The sequence below is a fragment of the Schistocerca piceifrons genome, chromosome 10, assembly GCF_021461385.2.
Source record: "Schistocerca piceifrons isolate TAMUIC-IGC-003096 chromosome 10, iqSchPice1.1, whole genome shotgun sequence".
Classification (NCBI taxonomy): Eukaryota; Metazoa; Arthropoda; class Insecta; order Orthoptera; family Acrididae; genus Schistocerca; species Schistocerca piceifrons.
This window is the reverse complement of record NC_060147.1, coordinates 110,180,369-110,206,899: the sequence shown is the minus strand read 5'-3', so window position 1 is coordinate 110,206,899 and position 26,531 is coordinate 110,180,369. Positions and strand designations below refer to the sequence as shown.

Below are 26,531 nucleotides of genomic sequence, written 5' to 3'. Positions count from 1 at the left end.
ATCCAAAGTTTCTGACACATACGCCCATTTTATTCGTTAGTGTTACTGCCCTCAGAAATTTAAGCCCCTGAAAAAACTTTTTTTAGCTATTACAAGGGTGTTCCACAATTCGTATTACACATTTACAGAGGCTGTGGAGGAGACTTGGTAGGTAAAGTCTTACACAGAAATCAATGTCCGGAAACGTCATCCAATGACGTTACAGAGTGTCAAAGCTATAGACCCCGGCGCCTGTAAATGTATGCATATACAGTGTGATGACGTTACACACTTTCTAGAACAATGGAAAAGGATAAATGCATCTGTTTTAGGTAAGGGTCACAGTACTGGAAACGAAAATTATAAGCGAAAACCGTTCTGATACATATGACAATGGAGTACATGTACTGGCATTGATGTTGTTAAGATTGTGTGACAGGCAGAGGTGATAGCATGGACCAAAACACGAAAAAAAAGAGCTGTAAACACGGACTCTAAAGCTGCGAGAAGTTTTCGCTACTATGAACCAGATCGGCTCTATTGAATAAGGTATGCATTTTAGAGCCCATGTTTACTGAACATTTCTTATTTTCGTCCATACTACCTTTTACGGCGTAAAGTCAAGCGCGGCACGCCAGTCGGTGAACGACAGGGAAGAGGAGGCTGTGGGAAGAAGTCAGCCAATCGCACACTGACCGACCTCCCTTCCAGGACGACAACGCTCCAGCAGCGGCCCCTATGTGAAGAGGACATAAGCGCTGCGCCCGACTGATGGCGGCCCACTTCTATAGCGCCATCAACGATAGCCACTTGGATAGCAGCGTCGAAAGCAGTTCAGGACACACTTTTGTCATTTAGAGATCAGCAGTAACTGCAAAGACATTATTTCGTATGTCGCCCTTTGCTTGCAACACATCTGTGTAATTGCCGAAGTTAAGTATCTGCAATTGTCTTTTTGTAATAAAACTCATTAATACGAGTTGTTTGACTGTTTGTCCAGCGAACTGAGTAGGCAGGCTTCCTAGACACAAGACTACAATCTAAGCGACAGCATCACCGTTACATGTATTTCACTATCAGAGGTATCGTGACAGTTTTCACTTATAACTTTTGACTCATTTGTTTCCAGTACAGGAATCCTTACCTCAACATGATAAGCTGATACATTTATCCTTCTCTGTCATCTATCTCTCTATCTACCTATCTATCAAGCTTGTAACATCGTCGTGGAATCACCCTGTATGTACATACACTAATGACCCAGAACATTATAGCTCAAATGGCTCTGAGCACTATGGGACTTAACTTCTGAGGTCATAAGTCCCCTAGAACTTAGAACTACTTAAACCTAACTAACCTAAGGATATCACACACATTCATGCCCGAGGCAGGATTCGAACCTGCGACCGTAGCGGTCTCGCGGTTTCAGACTGTAGCGCCTAGAACCGCTCGGCCACTAAGGTCGGCCCAGAACATTATGACCTACTATCGATATAACGACGAATGACTGTTGGTCATGCACACGCACAGTGCGTATATTATCAATGAGCGTGCTGCCAGCGTGTAGAATACCGGGTTGTTATGATTGCTTTCACTATTTAACGGGTTATAACACGGAAACTACACTACTGGGCATTAAAATTGCTACACCACGAACATGACGTGCTACAGATGCAAAATTTAGCCGACAGGAAGAAGATGTTGTGATATGCAAATGATTAGCTTTTCACACTATTCACACAAGGTTGGCACCGGTGGCGACACCTACAACGTGCTGACATGAGGAAAGTTTCCGACCGATTTCTCATAAACAAACAGCAGTTGACCGGTGTTACCTGGTGAAACTTTGTTGTGATGCCTCGTGGAAGGAGGAGATATGCGTACCATGACGTTTCCGACTTTGATAAAGGTCGGATTGTACCCTATCGCGATTGCGGTTTATCGTAACGCGACATTGCTGCTCGCGTTGGTCGAGATGCAATGACTGTTAGCAGGATATGGAATCGGTGGGTTCAGGAGGGTAATACGGAACGCCGTGCTGGATCCCAACGGCCTCGTATCACTAGCAGTCGAGATGACAGGCATCTTATCCGCGTGGCTGTAACGGATCGTGCAGCCACGTCTCGATCCCTGAGTCAACAGATGGGGACGTTTACTAGACAACAACCATGTGCACGAACAGTTCGACGACGTTTGCAGCAGCACGGACTATCAGCTCGGAGACCGTGGCTGCGGTTACCCTTGACGCTGCATCACAGACAGGAGCGCCTGCGGTAGTGTACTCGACGACGAACCTGGGTGCACGAATGGCAAAACGTCATTTTTTCGGATGAATCCAGGTTCTGTTTACAGCATCATGATGGTCGCATCCGTGCTTTGACGACATCGCGGCGAACGCCCATTGGAAACGTGTATTCGTCATCGCCATACTGGCGTATCACCCGTGGTGATGGTATGGGGTGCCATTGCTTACACGTCTCGGTCAGCTCTTGTTCGCATTGACGGCACAGTGAACGTTTCATTTCAGATGTGTTACGACCCGTGGCTCTACCCTTTATTCGATCATTGCGAAACCCTACGTTTCAGCAGGATAATGCACCACCGCATGATACAGGTCCTGTACGGGCCTCTCTGGATACAGAAAATGCTCTACTGCTGCCCTGGCCAGCACATGCTCCAGATTTCTCACCAATTGAAAACGTCTGGTCAATGGTGGCCGAGCAACTGGCTCGTCACAATACGCCACACTCCTGATGAACTGTGGTATCGTGTTGAAGCTCTATGGGCAGTTGGACCTGTGCGTGCCATCCAAGCTCTGTTTGACTCGATGCCCAGGCGTATGAAAGCCGTTATTACGGCCAGAGGTTGTTGTTCTCAGTACTGATTTCTCAGGATCTATGCTCCCAAATTGCGTGTAAATGCAATCACATGTCAGTTTTAATATTATATATGTCCAATGAATACCCGTTTACCAACTGCATTTCTTCTTGGTGAAGCAATTTTATTGGCCAGTAATGTTTTACCATACGAGTATCAAAGTTGGCAGCATTGATGTCCAGAGTGTGGGCTGCACGATTTCTATCCGCCACAGCGCCACCGTCCAGGTCCAACTACGGCCAACAGGAGCTGCGATCAGTCATCGTGATTCATAGTCCCACGTACCTTAGCAGTCGCAGTGCACTTGTTGACGTGTCAGCATCAGCTTGGACAAGAGGAGCAGGGAATTATTGGTGAAGCTATGTCACCAAAACAACAGCAATGCTGCAGCCGCACTTCGAGAATATCGCCGGCTGAAAGGATTACAGAAGGGTCCTCTTTCTCCATCTGCTGTGCGGAGCTCGATGAAGAAGTTGTAATCGACTGCAGAACTGGGCGTGGCTCTGGGAAGAGACCGACGACCGTTTGCAGAAAAATGGTTCAAATGGTTTTGAGCACTATGAGACTTAACATGTGAGGTCATCAGTCTCCTAGAACTTAGAACGACTTAAACCTAACTAACCTAAGGACATCACACACATCCATGCCCGAGGCAGGGTTCCAACCTGCGATCGTAGCAGGCGCGCGGTTCCGGACTGAAGCGCCTAGAACCGCTCGGCCACCGCGGCCGGCGACCGTTTGCACTACAAGTGGTTGATGATATTGCTGTTCCTGTGGCAGACAACGCTGCGCGTAATTCCCGACTTCAGGCAGTGCGCGTGCTGTGTCACGACAGTTGAACATCCCGTGGTCCACTGTACGAAAGGTGCTTCGAAACATTCTCAAACGGTATCCGAACAACATCCATATCGTACAGCAGCTTGCACCACAGGACGCACAACGACGTGTTGACTTCGATCTGCACTTTATTGCAAGGGGCCTGGCCCTGGAGCATGCTATGGACAGACGAAGCTCATTTTTCTCTGGTGGGTGAGGTGAACACACAGAATAGCCGAGTGTGGGGATCTTCACCTCCAGTTACTGTGCATGAAGTTCCTCTGTACGGTGAACGTGTCACCGTATGGTATGGCTACTTTCATCATTGGCCAATTCTTTTTTGAACAGACTGACGCTCAAGGACCAAACATGTACAGTGTGACTGGCCAGCGTTAGTGGGATATGCTTCGCCAGCATGTCATACCCGCCCTACAAGAGAGAGACGCATTGGGTTCAACAGTTTTCATGTAAGATGGGGCCCTACTGCACATCGTTTGTGAAATTCACCTGCTTCTCCGAAACACATTAGGAAACGATCGAATTACCAGCCGATCCTTTCCAAATGCTTGGCCGGCACGATAACCTGATCCCACTCCCTGTGATTTCTGGTTGTGGAGCCACCTGAAGGACAGGGTTTACCAAGGGAACATTCACACACGTGCTGATATGAAGCGCAGCATATCGAGAGAGGTAGCCAGTCTACCTACGAACATACTTCGTTCTGCCGTGCCGATTGCAATCCTGCCCTTCTGGAGACTGACGGACGCCATATTCAATCTCTTTGTAGCAGTAATGGTACTGGTATGTAATGGTATGATGTACCGTAGCAGCACATTAAAAGTGTTTCAAATGGCTCTGTGCACTATGGGACAACATCTGAGGTCATCAGTCCCGTAGAACGTAGAACTACTTAAATCTAGCCAACCTATGGACATCACACACATCCATGCCCGAGGCAGGATTCGAACCTGCTACCGAAGCGGTCGCACGGTTCCAGAGTGAAGCGCCTAGAACCGCTCGGCAACGCGGCCGGCGTGTTTCAATTCAACCGATTCTGCATTATTTGTCTTCGAGATGTCCTTGACATTAATGCTATAAAGTTTGGTCCTCGTACAGTAATTAGTTTCCGAGCTATAACGTGTTGAATAAGAAAAGTTTAATTATAGTGGTGGTGGTGTGTTGGGGCTTATGGGCGCTCAACGTCGAGGTCATCAGCGCCCTGACACACATTAAAAGGAACGAATGTGGACAGACCTAAGAAAACCAAAGCACACACTCAAAGAAAGCAGGAAAAGAAGGAAAATGCTACATAAGAAAGTAAAACCTAAGGAAAGGGGAAACATAGCAACAAGAATGTCACAGGAAATTGTTATTGGCTGGCCACTTACATAAAATATGGGCGAGCTTGTCACACAGTAAGCAAATTAAAATCCCCTCCCTAAAATCTTTGGAAAAACGTTTGACAGGGCACAGAACTTTAAAACTTTAACCACATTCGTCCGAGTGTTGCCTAAAAGAGATGGCAGGTCCGCTGGCAAGTCAGCCGCGACCCGCTGGTCAGAAAATAAAACACAATCCAATAAAACGTGGCGCACAGTGACCTGGACGCCACAAGCACCACACATTGGAGGGTCCTCTCACCGGAGTAGGAAGCCGTGCGTCATAGGGCTGTGGCGTATCCGAAGCCGAGTGAGGAGAACCTCGTCCCGTCCACGGGGCTGAAAGGAAGTACACCACACACGCGATGTGGGCTTGACTATACGGAGCTTACTGTCAGTCACTTCCAGCCACTCATCCTCCCACCGACGCATGACCCGTGAGCTCAACAGCGACGTGAGTGCGTGCAAGGGGATAGCACACTGAGATACTTGTGGGGCGAGACACGCCTCCTCGGCTGCGAGATCTGCCCTTTCATTCCCAGCAATGCCGACATGCCCCGGAACCCAGCAGAAAGCTACAACCTTCCCCAGTCGCTGTAGTCGGAGGAGGGCATCCTGGATAGTCTGGACAATTTTGTCTGCCGGATACAAACGTTGCAATGAGTGAAGGGCACTGAGTGAATCGGAACAGACAAGAAATTTAGGAGAGGAAGAATGTCTCATGTGCTCCAGTGCCCGCAAGATAGCAAACAACTCTGCATCAAAGACAGTAAAAGTCAGAGGCAGTCGGACCTTGAGGACACGATATGGAAAAACAACTGAGCAACCAACAGAATCCCCTTGTTTCGACCCATCCGTAAAAACAGTTACATAGTCGTGGTGCTCAGATAAGATGGCAGAAAATGCTGCATTAAAAACGGTGGCAGGAGTGCAATCTCTCTTGTACTGCAATAAATCCAAAATCACTCCGGGCCTCTTCAGTAACCAGGGTGGCAGGCGGTTAAAACCTTGGATTTGGGGTTGTACAGACTCCACACCGAGGGACTCTAGTACACGTTGCACACGGATCCCAAACGGCAACGTAGCCCGGGGACGGCGGGAAAAAAGGCGGTCCAGAGGTGGATGGGCAACAAGACGTTGAGCAGGCGAGCTGGGAGCTGCAAGAAACTTACAAGCCTGGCGCACCAGCAGGAGCTGCCGCCGGATGGTAAGTGGCGGTTCGCCAGCCTCAGCACAGAGGCTGGGTACGGGACTGGTCCGATAAGAATTATAAGCGCCCGGTAGCTGAGTCTGTTCGAGCAGCACGAGCATTTCGGGAACTGCACAACTTGTCCAGTGTTCGAGGAGTGTTGTGGTGAGTGTCTTCAATACGTGGGGAAACCAAGGTGAAGCTACGTCCAGACATCGTGGAGTTCGGTGGCCACCTCTCAGCACAGATGTCGGACGTCGTAGGCTGGGCAAACTGGTGAAATAGGACAGGCAGCGAACTGTGGTGGAACTGACATCAGACTTTAATGCTGCGCAGAGTACAAGTGTGTCTGAACACACAGTGCACCCAACATTGCTAATGATGGGCCTCCGCAATCGATGACCCGTGTATGTGCCAATGTTGACACGACGACTTCGACAACTACGGCTGAAATGGGCAATGGACGATGGCGCAGTACGAGAGCTTTGCACGGTCTGATGACGACACATTCTTCATTATGCTAATGGGAGGGTACGAATCCGTCGCCTTCCAGGAGAACACCTACTCGACACATGTTCTGCGCGATGGAGACAATCTGGCGGCGGTCCCGCTATGCTCTGGGGAACATTCGCGTGGGCTTCCATGGGTCCAGTAGGCACCATGACGGCCAAGCAGCATCGTACACTCGTTGCAGACCACGTACACCCCTTTATGACGACCACCTTTCCCGACGGCAGTGACATTTTTCAACAACGTAATGAGCCATGTCACAAGGCCCGGAGTGTGATGGAGTGGTTCGAGGAACACAGTGGCCAGTTCCAGTTGATGTGCTGTCCCCCCCAAGTCGCCATATGTGAAACCAATACAACACATCTGGGATGTGATTGAACGTGGCGTCAGAGCTCATCACCCCCTTCCCCGTAATTTACGGGAATTACGTGTGTGCAGATTTGGTGCCAAGTCACTGCAGCGACCTACCAACGCCTCGCTGCTTCCATGCCACGTCGCAAGGCGTCCCAGATATGCACAATAATGTTTGGTGGCCAGCGGAAGTGTTTAAACTCTGAAGGGTGATCCTGGAGCCACTCTGTAGCAATTCTGGACGTGTGGAGTGTCGCAATCTCCTGCTGGAATTGTCAGAATGCACAATGGACATGAATGCATGCAGGTGATCAGACAGGATGCTTACGTACGTGTCACCTGTCAGAGTCGTATCTAGATGCGTCAGGGGTCCCATATCACTCCGACGGCACACGCCCCACACCGTTACAGAACCTCCACCAGCTTGAACAGTCCCCTGATGACATGCATGGTCCGTGATTCATGAGGTTGTCTCCATACCGATACACGCCCACCCGCCCGATACAATTTGAAACGAGACTCGTCCGACCAGGCAACATGGTTCCAGTCATCAGCAGTTCAATGTCGGTGTTGAGGGGCCCAGGCGAGGCGTAAAGCTTTGTGTCGTGCGGTCATCAAGGGTACACGACTGGGCCTTCGGCTCCGAAAGCCCATATCGATGATGTTTCGTTGAATGGTTCATGGCCCAACATTGAAGTCTGCAGCAATTTGCGGTAGGGTTGCACTTCTGTCACATTGTAAGATTCTCTATAGTCGTCACTTGTCCCGTTCTTGCAGTATCTTTTTCCGGCCACAGCGATGTCAGAGATATGATATTTATCGGATTCCTGATATTCACGGTACACCCGTGAAATGGTCATACGGGAAAATACCCGCTTCATCGTTACCTCGGAGATACTCTGTCCCATCGCTCGGGTGCCGACTATAACACCACGTTCAAACTCCTTGATAACCTGCCACTGTAGCAGTAGTAATCGATCTAACAACTGCGTCAGGTGTGAGCCCCTACACGCTCGCACAAGCGTGGTGACCAACTCAAAAGGTCTACTGTCACCTCTGCATTGTTAGTATTTAGAATCGAGGAGATCGCAGGAGCGAGGAACTGCGATGTTATCCGTACGCCTGGGTAAGGTTACCCATTAATACGGGCGCATCTGGGTGACAGAAGTGGTCGAAAAAGCTCGACAGAATCAAGCTTGAAAGAAGAGCGGTTTAAAGCGCAGAGGAAAAAAAGTGCCAAGGTTCAAATGGCTCTGAGCACTATGGGACTTAACTTCTGAGGTCATCAGTCCCCTAGAACTTAGAACTACTTAAACCTAACCAACCTAAGGACATCGCGGTCGCGCGCTTCCAGACTGTAGCGCCTAGAACCGCTCGGCCACTCCGGAAAGTGCCAAGTCAAGTGTCAAGGGAAAAAAACCTCTGCGACAGTGTCAGGTTGGGTAGTAAGGGCAGTAGCGGTTTCTAGATATTTGCGACAGATCGTGCAAGGTAAGGTGATGTTAGCGGTTGGGTATCATGCATCAGTACCATAAAAGCAATGCCAGATTGTCATGGAATGATCAGTCCTGTGGAGGAGGTGAGCGCTGGGCCGACGATGTCTCCTGGGCCAGCTGCTGCTGTTGCTGTGGCATAGCCATGTCGTTGTAGGTTTGTCAGTTCGATGGTCCTCAAAGGAACTGTCAGTGTGTATGGCTTCCCTGCGATTGCCAGTTCTCATGGCAGAGGCTCAGTTAGCAAGCTAATCAGTGGCTAATGTGCAGAGGCTCGCCTCATTGTGTCGTTTGCGTAGTTACGAAGTTAGATGGTTAGTCCCTAAAGAGTGTCTTTGGGCGCTTGTGTTTCCATCTATGGTTGTGACCGTAGCTGCCCAGGTGTAGGATGTGAGGATTGTTCGAATGACTTGATTTCGTGTGCAGTCGTGTGGCGAGTTTTTTGAATACCTCCTGGAGAGTCTCCTATCGGTATTCTCGGTGAAGGTCCGCTGTCCGTGTGTATCGGGGAGCATTGCTTGTGATACGTAATACGTTGTTCTGTATTTTCTGGAGGCGGTCCAGGTTTGTGGACGCTGGGTATACTCAGACAGGAGCTGCCGTATGTCATCAGCGGTCTAATCAGTGTCATGTGTAATGTCCTAGACACCCTCCTATTCAGTGTACTATTCATCTTGAGCATAGGACAGTTTGAGCATCGCGTTTGCCCTGTTGGCCATGTATGTGGTCCCCCCACGTAAGCTTCCGGTCTAGCCAAACACCGAGGTATCTGACTTTCGCAGTGAAGCGTATTGGGCTTGCATGTAGTGTTATTGGTCTGCAGTTTTGGTGTTTGTGCAGTAATTTCGGCCTGCGAGTGAACGGAACTGCCTCTCACTTGTCGACGTTTACTTTAATACGCCACTTCTCCAACCAAGGCTCGACGGTTCTGAATGCTGTCTGTAGTCCGTTATTAATGTTTGATGGTTTCCAGCCTTGCGCAAGGATGGCTGTGTCATCCGCGTAGATGGCAACCGTCGTGTTTTTAACAACTGCGCCACACACTTGTTATCCATATAGACGCTGCCGACCGCAGCGCCGTGTTGTGCCTGTTTACGTATCTCTGTATTTGAATATTCATGCCTATACCAGTTTCTTCGCTGCTTCAGTGTATAAACATTAAATTTCTCAGACTACACAGGAATGTCTGAAGACTCTATCCAGAGAAGCGCCAAATTGGATACTTCACGCTCATTCTCGACGCCACTGGTGAAACATCTTTTAGGACACTCATTTACAAAGTGGCTCGTTGTCTGAAAGTCACCACACATACTGTGGTATCACAAGCAATGCTCACTTGTGCATTTTGTATTTGCTCATTCCTTCTTCAAATTCAAATGTGTGTGAAATCTTATGGGACTTAACCGCTAAAGTGATCGGTCCCTAAGCTTACACACTACTTAACCTAAATTATCCTAAGGACAAAAACACACACCCATGCCCAAGGGAGGACTCGAACCTCCGCCGGGACCAGCCGCACAGGCCATCACTGCAGCACCTGAGACAGCTCGGGCAATCCCGCGCGGCCGTCCCATCTTCAGCCGGATATCTGTTCAGCTGTACCTACATTTCCATAGGACGCAGAAAGCCTGGAACTTTAACAGTTGGGTTGTCAGTAAGTTCGTGGTTCTGGGTTTCCGTGGTTTCCCACACACAGTTCCACTAAGCGTCGTCGCTGAACCCCGTGGAGAGAATTTGCACTCCTACTTGATATGTTGATGTTCTGGATTTGAGGCGCTTGCTATGCAAAGATGGATTGATTCGTTTTTAGAAACTTGGCAATGGTTGTAGAGAGCTGCCTTTCGACTATGGTGAGCTGGATACATATTAGACAGTACTGGCAACCATGGCAGTGGAGCCCTGCCTTTCATAGACCGTTACACTGAGTGCAACTAGACATCGGTTAGTATACCCGTCCTCTGCCCCCCCCCCCTGCCGTCTTTTGCTCCCCTCCCCCACCTCCACCACATTATTACCAACTTTAGCACCTAATTAAACTGCTGGATGAAATACCTTTCTTGAAACATTTTTATTTTTAAAATGATTGAAGATGGATGATATTTAGTTTGTGTGTGTGTGTGTGTGTGTGTGTGTGTTTGTGTTTGTGTGCGTGTGTGTGTTAGAATGAACGACGAAGGAATTCTAGCTGCATCGCTAGTGCTACCCACAACGCCTTCTCAGATAAGAAAGCTAACTATCCACAGTGAGAGAGGGGGAGGAGGAGATTAGTGTTGAACGTCCTGTCGACAACGAGGTCATTAGAGACGGAACGCAAGCTCGGGTTAGGGAAGGATGGGGAAGGAAATCGGCCGTGCCCTTTCAGAGGAACCATCCCGGCATTTGCCTGAAGCGATTTAGGGAAATCACGGAAAACCTAAATCAGGATGGCCGGAGACGGGATTGAACCGTCGTCCTCCCGAATGCGAGTCCAGTGTGCTAACCACTGCGCCACCTCGCTCGGTATATCCACAGTGAGGGCAGACACTTGTTACAAAACATACTTCCCCTACATTACTCTTCTCCATAGCGGCACTTGCTAGACCTGCACACTGCAGCCCCATGTAGAATCAACCAAGCTAAAATGTGTTCACTGTAATTACTGTTCGTAAATCATTAGGTTGCTGCACTCCTTACTTCTCAACTATCAGAAATTGGAAGACTTCTTCTGTTAATGCTTTGTGTCTGACCATAGCCACTGATAGTAATAATAATAATAATAATAATACTGTTTACAGCAGTATAGTAGCTCTTATTATCTTCTGCGTCGTACTGTCAATTCAGGATGAAGATCGAAATTCGAGAGGCCCGCGTACTTACGAAACAGCCGTTTAGCTTGAGGAGCAAGATCAGAGAGACTATAGAAATAGCCAAGCGACCCGGCAATGTGAACAGAGAAGACGGCTACCGACTCCCGGCGTCTCGGCTGCCGGCAGTGACAGCTCTGCAGAAGGACAGCTCTCGCAGAGCAACAGGCGCGCGTTAGGCCAATGCTTTGGAGGGTACACAAGAGTGCTGACGCGCCCTACTCGACACCAGACAGTTAGTAAACAACGCTACGCTGTAGTCGCCGCTCAGTCTCCTATTCGCCGATTTCCACCAATGGGCAAGCAGTAAAGGAAACTCCAATGGAAAACGCCTGTTTCCACCAATGACAACACGCAATACAAAGGGCAATACAATGAACTCCCACAACCCTTCCTCCGCAAGCTCACATCCAATGACAGCACTCCTCCATAGTATATTAGTAACCAAACTAGTGCTCATTCAGGCGTTAGCAATACACCCTGAGGAAGGCGCCTTGCAACAGTCGCCGAAAGGTCGGAATTTTATAGACGACAATGCGGCCTCAAACCCAGAAACATTTTATTGACTGTGACAACGGCCACGGAAGCCTACGTTTACATTTAATTTATGTATCTGTTTCGAAGCGAGTAATAAAGCAATTTCTGGACTACTGCAGGTACTATGTGAAACTTGCAGAAGACAGTTTTCTCAGATGTTTAGCATTGCTTATGTATATGCCTCACTTTTATCATCAGCGATATGCGGCACAAAATGTAAGATATGTGTGTAGAGGATGGACTATATGCGAAACCTATGACCTCTACCGCATTAATGCTACTAACTGAGAAAAAGTATTTATTGATAACTTTAGAGTCTTAGAAAATTGTGACGACCTTTTGAAAATAAATTAGTTTCGTGACTGAAACAGAATCGAATCTTTTAGTTTTTACCCCTCAGAAAATAATCAGGTTCAAAAAATGGCTCTGAGCACTATGGGACCTAACTGCTGAGGTCATCAGTCCCCTAGAACTTAGAACTACTTAAACCTAACTAACCTAAGGACATCGCACACATCCATGCCCGAGGCATGATTCGAACCTGCGACTGTGGCGGTCGCGCGGTTCCAGACTGTAGCGCCTAGAACCGCTCGGCCACTCCAGCCGGAGAGGTAATCAGGCCCCAGGTTTGGAACCACTGTACTAGAGATTATTGACAGTCGATCTCCCAACACAGCATTCACGAATGGAGCAGAGAAGGAGGGGAAAAGATATTGGTACTAGAAGTACCCTCCGCCAAACACCGTAAGGTGGCTCGCGGAGTATAGATGTACCGCGTGATCAAGAAGTCAGTATATATTTGAAAATTCAATAAACCATGGAATAATGTAGACAGAGGTAAAAATTGACACACATGCTTGGAATGACATGGGATTTTATTAGAACAAAAAAAAAAAAGTATTGCTAGACGCATGAAAGATCTCTTTCGCGCGTCGTTTGGTGATGATCGTGTGCTCAGCCGCCACTTTCGTCATGCTTGGCCTCCCAGGTCCCCAGACCTCAGTCCGTGCGATTATTGGCTTTGGGGTTACCTGAAGTCGCAGGTGTATCGTGATCGACTGACATCTCTAGGGATGCTGAAATACAATATCCGACGCCAATGCCTCACCATAACTCCGGACATGCTTTACAGTGCTGTTCACAACATTATTCCTCGACTACAGCTATTATTGAGAAATGATGGTGGACATATTGAGCATTTCCTGTAAAGAACATCATCTTTGCTTTGTCTTACTTTGTTATGCTAATTATTGCTATTCTGATCAGATGAAGCGCCACCTGTCGGATATTTTTTGAACGTTTGTATTTTTTGGTTCTAATAAACCCCCATGTCATTCCAAGCATGTGTGTCAATTTGTACCTCTCTGTCTGCATTATTCCATGATTTGTTCAGTTTTCAAATTTACTCTGACTTTTTGATCACCCGGTAGACGAAGTCCCCAGCAGCGCGTCGTGTGTCGCTGGGACACCTCTGACCTCGCCGCCCGTGCCTGTGTCCAGGTGGCGGCCCTGCAGGGGGACGCGCTGACGTCATCGCCAGTGGGCGTCAACACCAAGTCGCCGCTGGCCATCGCGCGCCACATGTGGAGGCAGACGGTCCCGCTGTTCAAGCCGCCTTACCTGCTCTATACCGTCGTCGCCTGCTTCATTCAGTTCGGGCTCTACGCCAGGTGGGTGTCGCCTCCAGTTAACGTAGTCGTAAGTGTATGATCCAGTCCAGGGGCAGGTAACTAACAGGCCATATTGCATCACGAAGACTTCATCAATTTTTGTCGTAGATGTCACGGCTTTAAGCTACTCGACTATTCGAGTCTGTAAGAGTAGCGTGCATCACACTCCAGTACAGTTTGAAGACCTGGTCGATATTAGTGTCCCATTGACGTTTCATTCAAAGGTGATAAGCTCTGTGTGCACGCAATTCCAGAGTCCAAGAATATGGAACATGTTCTCACGTGTCTCACTGACTCAAACGCTCGTTTTATGACACAAGCCAGCACATCGACACTACTGGCCATTAAAATTGCTACACCACGAAGATGACGTGCTACTGACGTGAAATTTAACCGACAGGATGAAGATGCTGTGATATGCAAATGATTAGCTTTTCAGAGCATTCACACAAGGATGCCGCCGGTGGCGACACCTACAACGCGCTGACATGAGGAACGTTTCCAACCTATTTCTCATACACAAAAAGCAGTTGACCGGCGTTGCCTGGTGAAACGTGGTTGTGATGCCTCGTGTAAGCAGGAGAAATGCGTAACAATCACGTTTCCAACTTTGATAAAGGTCGGATTGTAGCCTATCGCGATTGCGGTTTATCGTATCGTGACATTGCTGCTCGCGTTGGCCGACATCCAATGACTGTTAGCAGAACATGGTTGGTTCAAGAGGGTAATACGGAATGCCGTGCTGGATCCCAACTGCCAGGTATCACTAGCAGTCGAGATCACAAGCATCTTATCCGCATGGCTGTAAAGGATCGTGCAGCCACGTCTCGATCCCTGAGTCAACAGATGGGGACTTTTGCAAGACAACAACCATCTGCACGAACAGTTCGGAGATCCTTGACGCTGCATCACAGACAGGAGCGCCTGCGATGGTGTACTCAACGACGAACCTGGGTGCACGAATGGCAAGACGTCATTTTTTCGTATGAATCCAGGTTCTGTTTACTGCATCGTAATGGTCGCATCCGTGTTTGGCGACATCGTGGTGAACGCACATTGGAAGCGTGTATTCGTCATCGCCATACTGGCGTATCACTCGGCGTGATGGTATTGGGTGCCATTGTTTACACGTCTCGGTCACCTCTTGTTCGCATTGACGGCACTTTGAACAGTGGACGTTACATTTCAGATGTGTTACTACCCGTGGCTCTACCCTTCATTCAATCCCTGCGAAACGCTACATTTCAGCAGGATAATGCACGACCGCATGTTGCGGGTGCTGTAAGTCCTTTCTGGACACAGAAAATGTTCGACTGCTGGCCTGTCCAGCACATTCTCCAGATCTCTCACCAATTGAAAACGTTTGGTCACTGGTGGTCGAGCAACTGGCTCGTCACAATACGCAGGTCACGACTCTTGAAGATCTGAGGTATCGTGTTGAAGCTGCATGGGCAGCTGTACCTGTACACGCCATCCAAGCTCTGTTTGACTCAGTTACCAGGCGTATCAAGGCCGTTATTACGGCCAGAGGTCGTTGTTATGGGTACTGATTTCTCAGGACCTATGAACCCAAACTGCATGAACATGTCAGTTCTAGTATAATATATTTTTCCAATGAATACCCGTTTATCATCTGCATTTCTTCCTTTAATGGCCAGTAGTATATATCTATATGACTATTCCTCAATTCACTCATTATTGCGTGGCGGAGGATTCATCGATTCACTTTCACACCATATCTCTATTTTTTCTTTTCTGTACGAAAACACCATATCTCACTGTGACTTGTAAAACCATGAAACCTGGTGTGAGACCTGCGCGTTGTGCACTCTGGAATAGGCAGCTCACCAGGTATACGCAATACATGTGTACATCCGCTGCTCGCATACAAGCAGAACCTACTCTCATTGTTCAAGACAACAGAGCAACATGACACTCTCCAGTTGACTCTTTCTTGATAAGAGAGTAGCTGTGCCCGGCGATATCCTTGTGATAGGCCAGCCAGAGTAATGCATGATCAGAGTCCTATTGCACATAGGCTGGCCAGAGGAATGCATGATCAGTCCTGTTGAATATAGGCTGGCTAGGGGAAAGCATGATCAGAGTCCTATTGCATATAGGCTGGCCAGAGGAATGCATGATCAGAGTCCTGTTGCATATAGGCTGGCCAGAGGAATGCATGATCAGAGTCCTGTTGCATATAGGCTGGCCAGTAGAATGCATGATCAGAGTCCTGTTGCATATAGGCTGGCCAGGGGAAAGCATGATCAGAGTCCTATTGCATATAGGCTGGCCAGAGGAATGCATGATCAGAGTCCGGTTGCATATAGGCTGGCCAGAGGAATGCATGATCAGAGTCCTGTTGCATATAGGCTGGCCAGAGGAATGCATGATCAGAGTCCTGTTGCATATAGGCTGGCCAGTAGAATGCATGATCAGAGTCCTATGGCATATAGGCTGGCCAGAGGAATGCATGATCAGAGTCCTGTTGCATATAGGCTGGCCAGAGGAATGTGTGATCAGAGTCCTGTGGCATATAGGCTGGCTCGAGGAATGCATGATCAGAGTCCTGTTGCAAATAGGCTGGCCAGAGGAATGCATGATCAGAGTCCTGTTGCATATAGGCTGGCCAGTAGAATGCATGATCAGAGTCCTGTGGCATATAGGCTGGCCAGAGGAATGCATGATCAGAGGCCTGTTGCATATAGGCTGGCCAGAGGAATGTGTGATCAGAGTCCTGTGGCATATAGGCTGGCTCGAGGAATGCATGATCAGAGTCCTGTTGCAAATAGGCTGGCCAGAGGAATGCATGATCAGAGTCCTGTTGCATATAGGCTGGCCAGTAGAATGCATGATCAGAGTCCTGTGGCATATAGGCTGGCCAGAGGAATGCATGATCAGAGTCCTGTTGCATATAGGCTGGCCAGAGGAATGTGTGATCAGAGTCCTGTGGCATATAGGCTGGCCAGAGGAATGCATGATCAGAGTCCTGTTGCATATAGGCTGGCCAGAGGAATGCATGATCAGAATCCTGTTGCATATAGGCTTGCCAGAGGAATGTGTGATCAATGTCCTGTGGCATATAGGCTGGCCAGAGGAATGCATGATCAGAGTCCTGTTGCATATAGGCTGGCCAGAGGAATGCATGTTCAGAGTCCTGTTGCATATAGGCTGGCCAGAGGAATGCATGTTCAGAGTCCTGTTGCATATAGGCTGGCCAGAGGAATGCATGTTCAGAGTCCTGTTGCATATAGGCTGGCCAGAGGAATGCATGATCAGAGTCCTGTTGCATATAGGCTGGCCAGAGGAATGCATGATCAGAGTCCTGTTACATATAGGCTGGCCAGAGGAATGTGTGATCAAAGTCCTGTGGCAGATAGGCTGGCCAGAGGAATGCATGATCAGAGTCCTGTTGCATATAGTCTTTCCAGAGGAATGCATGATCAGTGTCCTGTTGCATATAGGCTGGCCAGAGGAATGTGTGGTCAAAGTCCTGTGGCATATAGGCTGGCCAGAGGAATGCATGATCAGAGTCCTGTTGCACATAGGCTGGCCAGAGGAATGCATGATCAGAGTCCTGTTGCATATAGGCTAGCCAGAGGAATGTGTGATCTAAGTCCTGTAGCATATAGGCTGGCCAGAGGAATGCATGATCAGAGTTCTGTTGCATATAGGCTGGCCAGAAGAATGCATGATCAGAGTCCTGTGGCATATAGGCTGGCCAGAGGAATGCATGATCAGAGTCCTGTTGCATATAGGCTGGCCAGAGGAATGTGTGATCAGAGTCCTGTTGCATATAGGCTGGCCAGAGGAATGTGTGATCAAAGTCCTGTGGCATATAGGCTGGCCAGAGGAATGCATGATCAGAGTACTGTTGCATATAGGCTGGCCAGAGGAATGTGTGATCAAAGTCCTGTGGCATATAGGCTGGCCAGAGGAATGCATGATCAGAGTCCTGTTGCATATAGGCTGGCCAGAGGAATGTGTGATCAGAGTACTGTTGCATATAGGCTGGCCGGAGGAATGCATGATCAGAGTCCTGTTGCATATAGGCTGGCCAGAGGAATGCATGATCAGAGTCCTGTTGCATATAGGCTGCCCAGAGGAATGAATGATCAGAGTCCTGTTGCATATAGGCTGGCCAGAGGAATGTGTGATCAAAGTCCTGTGGCATATAGGCTGGCCAGAGGAATGCATGATCAGAGTCCTGTTGCATATAGGCTGGCCAGAGGAATGCATGATCAGTGTCCTGTTGCATATAGGCTGGCCAGAGGAATGTGTGATCAGAGTCCTGCTACCAGACAGCACTTAATGGTTATGATTACACAGCAAGTGACACATTTGCCAGTATTTCTTACTCGTCTGATGTTCAGTTGGCCATTGCTGTTGGCATCAATCTGGACCTGTGTCTGTCATCCAGAGCCTTGTGTACAGGTGTGGATGTGTTCCACCGACCACTGTTGAAAGCAACGATACGCCACCTATACATTGTGCCCAACATGTGCTGCAGCCGATCAATATGTCCATCCATCTTCCTGCAGGCCCACAATGTAATCCTGTTCAGTTCAAATGGATGAAGCTGTTCAGTAGGAGTATGTACTCGTTGCCAGTGCATGGCTCTACCCTAGCATGAATGATGCAAACACTACTCATCTCTAAACATTGGCAGTTACAGCCTGTAGAGTGAAAACAGAAGGGGTCACAGGTAGCCCTTCTGATCGCCGATAACCATAACTAGAGAATCACTAACACTACATTCACTCAGTATCTACATATATCAATGAGCGTGGTGCATGGGGGCTTAATTAAATATAATGAAAATGATTTTATGTTTTTAGTAGCTGTAAGTCTGATTACGCTGTGTCTCGTAATCGGTTGGCCCTGACTAGAATTATTACGCAATCTGACTGCAAAGAACAATGTAAGAAAATTTTCGTAAACACAGTTAATTAATTAAGTCCCCAGCAACTAAAAAACCAACAAAACCAATAAGCACAAGAGTCACAGTTCTGTATGTGGGAGTGTGACTCAACGTCCACATCTGGCACGGTTCTTTTCCAACAAGACAAGAATTTTTAAATACCAACTATACTGACGTGACAAAAGAAAATTAGAAAAACTATAATTACGCAAGAAAACCAGAATTCACTCTAATACAAGAACACAAGCCAGATGCTTTGTTGACTGAACCTGTAGTGACGCATTATTTCAGACACACTATTAATAAAAGAACATTGTAGTTTTTACCTTCATATATATTGACGAAATGCACTCATTACAATAACATCTGCTATCTCTCCCATCAAATAACTGCATAAAACATGGAACAACACTCCTTACTACAACATCTCGCTCCAACTTCACGACAACCACGAGCTCTGCCCACGCACACACTGTCTTCAACGAGCTCTCAACAGGCACTGACTGCTATGAACTCTCAACAACCACTGTCTGCCACGAACTCTTAACAAGCACTGTGTAGGCGGCTTAATAGTACTTTTTGGCGCAATCACTGGCGCAGTGGCACAGTGTAGCCACCTTTCATATGCCCCTCCTCCACAGGCCAGAATTTGATGGTATTTTTGCCAGCATTGGTGGTGAAAATACCACCAAATTCGTCCAGAAAAATACAGACAAAAATAAAAGATAATATTAATACCTAAATATCACATAATTAGTTAAAAATTTTGGCTTTGCACTGACCTTTCACTAACCTAATATATGAAATACAGTAAGCAATACAACTTCTTTTCATGCATGTGACTTTACATAATAGTTTACACAATATACAAAAAATCAGTTTATACAAATGTTCACATAAAATGCTTTCAATGATTAGTTTATACAAAAAAAAGATACTAACAGGTGACATCTTTTCAGTAGAAGCAGTCCATCTGTTGCACCCAGTAAAGTTTAGCAGGTACACCCAGCAACAAGTCACATTAGTTCAGTAGAGGCAATCCATCAGAGGTACCCAGCAATGTTGAGTAGGTGCAGACAGCAACAAGTGACTTCATTTCAGTAGAAACAGTTCATTAGATGCACCCAGCAATGTTAAGCAGGTGCAGACACCAACAAGTGACCATCATTTCAGTAGAAGCAGTCCACCAGTGGCACCCTGCAATGTTGAGTAGGTGCTCACAGCAATAGGGGACATCTTTTCAGTAGAAGCAGTCCATCAGTGGCACCCAGCAATGTTGAGTTGGTGCAGACAGCAACCAGTGACTTCATTTCAGTAAAAACAGTTCATCAGTTGCACCCAGCAATGTTGAGTAGGTGCAGACAGCAACAAGTGACACCATTTCAGTAGAAGCAGTCCATCAGTTGCACCCAGCAATGTTGAGCAGGTGCAGACAGCAACAAGTGACATTATTTCAGTAGAAGCAGTCCATCAGAGGCACCCAGCAATGTTGAGCAGGTGCAGACAGCAACAAGTGACTTCATTTCAGTAAAAGCAGTTCATCAGTTGCACCCAGCAATGTTGAGCAGGTGCAAACAGCAACAAGTGACTTCATTTCAGTAGAAGCAGTCCATCAGTTGCACCCAGCAATGTTGAGAGCAGGTGCAGACACCAACAAGTGACATCATTTCAGTAAAAACAGTCCATCAGTTGCGCCCAGCAACGTTGAGAGCAGGTGCAGACACCAACAAGTGATATCATTTCAGTAGGAGTAGTCCATCAGTTGCACCCAGCAATGTTGAGAGCAGGTGCAGACACCAACAAGTGACACCATTTCAGTAAAAACAGTCCATTAGTGGCATCAGCAATGTTGATCAGGTGCACACAGCAACAGGGGACATCTTTTCAGTAGAAGCAGTCCATCAGTGGCACCCAGCAATATTGAGTAGGTGCAGACAGCAAAAAGTCACATCTCTCAGCAGAAGCAGTTCCATCAAACTCACTAGCACTGATCACACTGTTCATCAGAGTTTATGGGCAGAAATTAAACATGTCCTAGTGGCACCAATCATGAAGAAAAGGCACAAGTAACAGTCCATAATTTTTTTTTTGTTACAATCACTGATCACACAGTTCATCAGCAGAAATTAAACATGACTAAATGTCACACATCATGTTGAAAAGTGCCGGTAACAGTTCAGAATATTTATCTTCACTAATCAGACAGTTCAGGCATGAACAATAGTTTGAATACACATACAGTGCTTTTACAGTAACATACAAATCATAACAAACACACAAATGATGTCAGATAATTTTCATATTAACTATTACAAATACTCAAATATCAGAAAACCTATAATATTTATAAGTGTCAGTGCAAGCCACTACAAACAAATAAAATAATATTTAGGAGATAGGTGGGTAGGATTAGGAAAGGAAAACACACAGAACACACTCACTCATCTCTCATCCACATTAAGTACTACTGTGTAACTGAATAGTGTTAATTGTGTAAATGTAATTCTGTCAAAATCTGATGTTCATCATGTGTATCAAGTAGTACTGGCAGCAATGTATAACAGTCAATAATAGTTAAGTCAACGTCATAGTCATCATGTCAAGACCAATGTTTGCCAAGCCAGATCAAAATGTACTGTTGTTGAACAACTGTCAGTGAGCCAAGATATGCAATTACTTCCTCTCTCCAAAAAAAAGTATATACTGCTTAGTGATTTAACAAAGTGTGTGTATAGACTATCTTCCTTCTATTTTAGTGTTCTAGTCTGCTATCTTCATCCTCCTTGTTCCATAAGACCAACAAAAAAAAATATGCTCCTCACTTACTTTACCTCTTATACACCAAAACTCCAATAATCATCAACTTCACACAATCTCAATAATACCTCTTCAATACGTCTTATCATCAATATCATTTACCTTACCTCTTGTCCACAAAAACTCCAATAATCATCTACTTCACATACTCTCAATACCTCAATAATACGTCGATAAATGTGAACCTTAATGCCAATATCATCTCACTTCCAACACAACTCTTTCCTCTAGTCAGTCTCCTCGAACAAGTACAGATAAAATCCTAATGCAACTTCAATTCAGCATCCCATACAATCCGAAGACACAGTGTCCACACACAACCTCTGTGTAATCCATCTGACCCAAATTTTCTACTCATTATAAATTATAAACAAAGAAATGCATACATGACCTCTAACAGACTTAGTTCGAATAACTCTCAGTAATTAAGTACGATTACGGAGTGTGAATGATCATAATATTTCACAGTGTGTACACCACTTCAAGAATCATAGCAGAAGCAAACATGTGGAGTATTTTTTGTGTCAAGTGTCACTTCCTATTTCAATTGCTCACGAAAATGCAGTGTAATACTGTCAATGGTCTAAAGCTATTTTTGGTCTGTCATGTCGTTAGCCTCCTTCCTATTAGCATAAATTTATACAGTTTCCATAAAACCTCAGCTCATGTGACTTCTATGACTTTCTTGTACTAATGTCGTTCGTCGAATTATAGCAGTTAATTTTCTTATCTTAAAAATATAAGGCACTGAGCGTAAGCAAAACATGCAATAGCGATTAAATATACCAGTAGAGAACAGAATGTCAACAAGTGGATGCAGCACAATTCCTACAACGAGGCTCTGCCAAGCGAACAATCTATAATTAATACAGTAGTGTGACCTAAACTCTATGTTCGTACACTGTACATCAGCATTGCTATATTCTAAATTGAAGAGTAGTTATGACAACAAAACAGAAATGTGTAAATATGCAATCCATACAAAAAGCAGCAAACATATATCTTACGTAATAAACAAGTCATTAGCATCATATCAGCCTAAGCAAATAAATGTTCATATGTCATCTTAGCAAGTAAACATGGAGGCGCAAGCAGATAAATCACAAAGTATAACCTACATACATAACCACAGTCAGCACAATAAATCAGGTTACAATTATAATTTAAATAAATAAGCACAGCAGGCACATAATTAAAAAACTGACATCAGTGAAAAAGCAGTGCAGCCAAGCGATGCATAATATATACAAATAACAACCTTGTTCACTAATCAATAATTGTCAAAATCAGTAAATGTACGCAAGCACGCCGCTTCACACGTAAATTCATAGAACATGAAATTTAGCACAAAGTATGAGTCACGTAATCGCGAGCAGCAAATTACGTCTAAAGTACGTACCTAAGTGGAAATAGGTTACCTGTAAAATGAACTCAATTAATAGTTACCTTTTTAGTTTATTAGTTTCTTCTTGGAAATTACATTCTTTCTGAAAATTTCTCGATAGCAAGTCGTCTTAACGTCGGACACGCACAGAATTTACCTGAAGTTCTTAAATATTTTATACAACCGTATCCTGAAAAATACTGAATGTTAATAACATAATTCATCAAGTCACTATAGCTTTATACTGAATTTAGTCGGAGAAATTAGACTGTGTATTTGTTTACGGCTGTCAGTGCATTCGCACTAAGCGCTCGATCAGCTGTAGGCGCGTGACGTAGGAAGTCATTGTTTTCGGTCAACGACTGCCTTGTGCGGCGCGCAGACTTCACTGTTGCTTTGAGTATGTGCCGCCGCCAAAACACAGCGCGGTATCCTTGTACTCTCCGCATGTTTACATCTAGCTGTTGATTTCTCACAAGTATGTCATTCCACAAAAATTTTAACGTTTGATATATGATGTATTCCTTTAGAGCGTCGAGATTTAAGAGTTTCTACTTCGACAGTGTTATCATGAATAATTTTGCGAATTCTATATGGACCGTTATAAAGCAGAAAAAATTTGCGACACAAGCCTTTTCCTTTGTGAGACAAACGGTGGGACTTAATTAACACTTTTTGACCAACTGACAAGATTTTTGAACGACCAGTACGCTTAGCTGATTTCTCTCTTCTAGCAGCCGCAGATGCAATATTTTGCAGAGCCAGGTTGACAACTTCAGAATGCCGCAGTTTCCGTGAAGGCGGAAAAGGAACGATTTCAGAAATGCGATTTGTCGGTGCTTTATTTTTTAATACCAATAGAGGTGGTAAAGAAGTTGAATCATTAGGGAGTTCATTCAGAATATTTTGAAAAATATGAAGATACTGATCCCATGTTCTGTGATTCTGATGACAATAAAGACGGCACAATTTATTGATTTCCTTCATCCATCTCTCTGAAGCGTTAGATTGAGGGTGAAAAAGTGAAATGAAGATTGGTTTAATTTTACGACGCTGTAGAGTACGAAGCCAAGCTTTAGAACGAAACTGTGATCCATTATCTGATATAACCTTATCAACATGACCAACTTCTTTAAGAAAATGTTTGATGAAAGCGTTAGATACTGAACGAGCTGTTGCTTTGCGTAAAGGTGTAAAACACACATATTTTGATGTCAGTTCCACTGCTACGAAAATGTACGCAAAACCATTAGTAGAACGAACCACTGGACCAAACAAATCGACTGCAGCCATCTCCTTTAATTTCGCTGGAATGATGGGAAACAACGGTGCTCTGTGAGAAATCGTTGGAGGCTTAGCCATTTGACATAATTTGCATTTGGCAAGAACAGATCGAATACGTTTTTCCATATTACTGAAGTAACAATTTTCTCGTAATTTATGAAAGCATTTTCTGGGACCAAAGTGTGCATAACTGAGATGCGTATACCAAATCAGCTTATTAACCCACTCATCAGGAATACAAACTAACCAAACGGAGTTGTCGACCGATTTTCGTTTAAAAAGAATGCCATTGCGAACTAAATAATGCTGTCTAATCGCCACGCTTTCCTTTCTCCTCCACTTCTCCTTAATGTCCTTCCAGATAGGATCCTTATATTTCCTGGAGCGAAGACGAAATAAAGTTCTCAAACGCAACACCTTGAATATACATCAAACAATAATTGTCTTCCTTGCAGTCCTCTTCAGCACTTTGTTTCAAACCCATAGGTGCACGTGATAAAGCATCGGCAACAATATTAGAAGAACCCTGTATGTAAACAATAGTAAAGTCAAATTCCTGTAGGTACAACGCCCATCGTGACAATCTGCCGTGAGTTAATTTTGTTGACATAAGAAATTCCAGAGCTCGATGATCGGTGTAAACCTTAGTATGTCTGCCAAACAAAAATGTGCGAAATTTTGTGAAAGCCCAAACAACAGCCAAAGCTTCAAGTTCCGTAATCGAATAATTCTTTTCTGATTTAGAAAGAACACGACTTCCAAATGCAATAGTTTTCTGGACTACAACGCCGTTTTCTTCTATCTCTTGAAATAAATGTGCACCTAGGCCTTTGTATGATGAGTCCGTTGCCAAACAAAATTCTTTAGATAAATCCGGATGTGAAAGAAGTGGAGCAGCAACTAAAGCATCACGAAGCTGTTCAAATTCTGACTGAGCTTCCTCATCCCAACACCAATTAGATTTCTTTCCGGATAGTTCACATAAACGAGGTGTGGCCAAATCGTCCAATTTAACAAAGCGTCGAAGAAAATTACAGAGACCAAGAAAACTACGAACATCACGTTTTGTGGTGGGAACAGCATAATTACGAATAGCGTCTAATTTCTCTGGATCAGGAAGAATACCTTCTGTAGAAATAATGTGACCGAGAAATTTCACCTGAAAACGACCAAATTCAGATTTTTCCAAGTTCACAGTAATGCCAACTCTTGCAAAAATACGTAATAATGAATCCAAAATTTTGTTGTGTTCACTCCAAGAACGTTTAGCAATAAGAATATCGTCAACATAAGAAATAAATTTGTCACGAATATAAACAGGTAAAATTTCGTTTAAGCTAAGAATGAATGCTGCTGAAGGTACAGTAAGTCCAAACGGTAATTTCAAAGTCACTTTTTGGTAAAACAGTCATATTCGGTTATTGTTTATCTACTCACTAGATAGATTGATAGTCGAAGAGTTGTTTTGACAGATGCAAAGAATAGTAAAAGAGTAGGCAGCGGTACAGAAAACTAAAAGGGAAATAGCACCACTACAGCTCGGGGCCCTATGCTCGCTACGGCACATATTCACTTAGGAGTAGTGAATCCCCTGAGGACATTAATGGCTGCACATAATTTCCAGTTTGTGACTTAGTGACAAATTTGGCGGAAGTGCGTACGTAAATTGATCTAACCATGCACATGGATGTATGTCATTCTTAGAATTGCGGAAGATCTTAAATTTCCGAACAGTCAAAAAGTGTTTATAATCAAAGCTTTCACCTCGTGGCGACAAAGACCTACCGCGTCTGTCCCAGTCACAATGACGATTATTGTTAAATTCACGCGCCTGGTGCTCTCTTGTTGCTTCTCGTAAATGAAATAAATTATTTTCTTCAAACCCCTCTGCTACCTGTGATTCCAAATTTCTTCTGCTATCTTTTCCTACAATTTCCCCTTCGATCTGCTTGACTTGCTTTCGTAATGCCTCAAATTCCCTTTTCACGCGTTCATTAAATTTTCCCTGATTTTCAACATGCTTATTTATGTTCTGGTATTCTTCGGTTTCTGCAAATGGTAATGGGGCTGTATCATCCGAATCTCTGTCCCCATGTAAACTAATATTTGTCAATTTATCTGAAATTTCCTCAACTCTTTCCGATAAGTCACCTATTTTTTCTTTCTGTTTGTTTACATCTTCCGTAAGTGTCGCGACTCGGGTTTCAGTATTGACACATTTGGTAGTTAGCTGTTCATATTGTTGTGTTAGGTTATTTAATCTGTCATTTGGTACGGATCCTTCGATTCTCTCAAATATTTCTTCCTTGTCCTTTGCACGTTGTAAATTTAACTCTGAAAAATTCTGTACTATCACGCGATCTCTTTCTTCCTGCTCTCTATCCTGTTCCCTTTGTCTGATTTCTACTGCAATTAATCTATTATTGTGAGAATTCAGAATCGGTTGTACTTCCTCTCTGATTTCTTTCTTTAATTCATCTT

General features: G+C 45.3%; 1 protein-coding gene across 1 annotated transcript in view; it reads left to right on the top strand.

The window, feature by feature from the left end:
• LOC124718731 (synaptic vesicle glycoprotein 2A-like) overlaps positions 1-26,531 on the top strand; it is a 153,261-nt gene that overhangs the window by 74,143 nt on the left and 52,587 nt on the right. Inside the window, exon 7 of the mRNA XM_047244348.1 lies at positions 13,475-13,644. Within this exon, the coding sequence (XP_047100304.1) occupies positions 13,475-13,644 (170 nt within the window). The remainder of the gene's footprint in view (positions 1-13,474; positions 13,645-26,531) is intronic.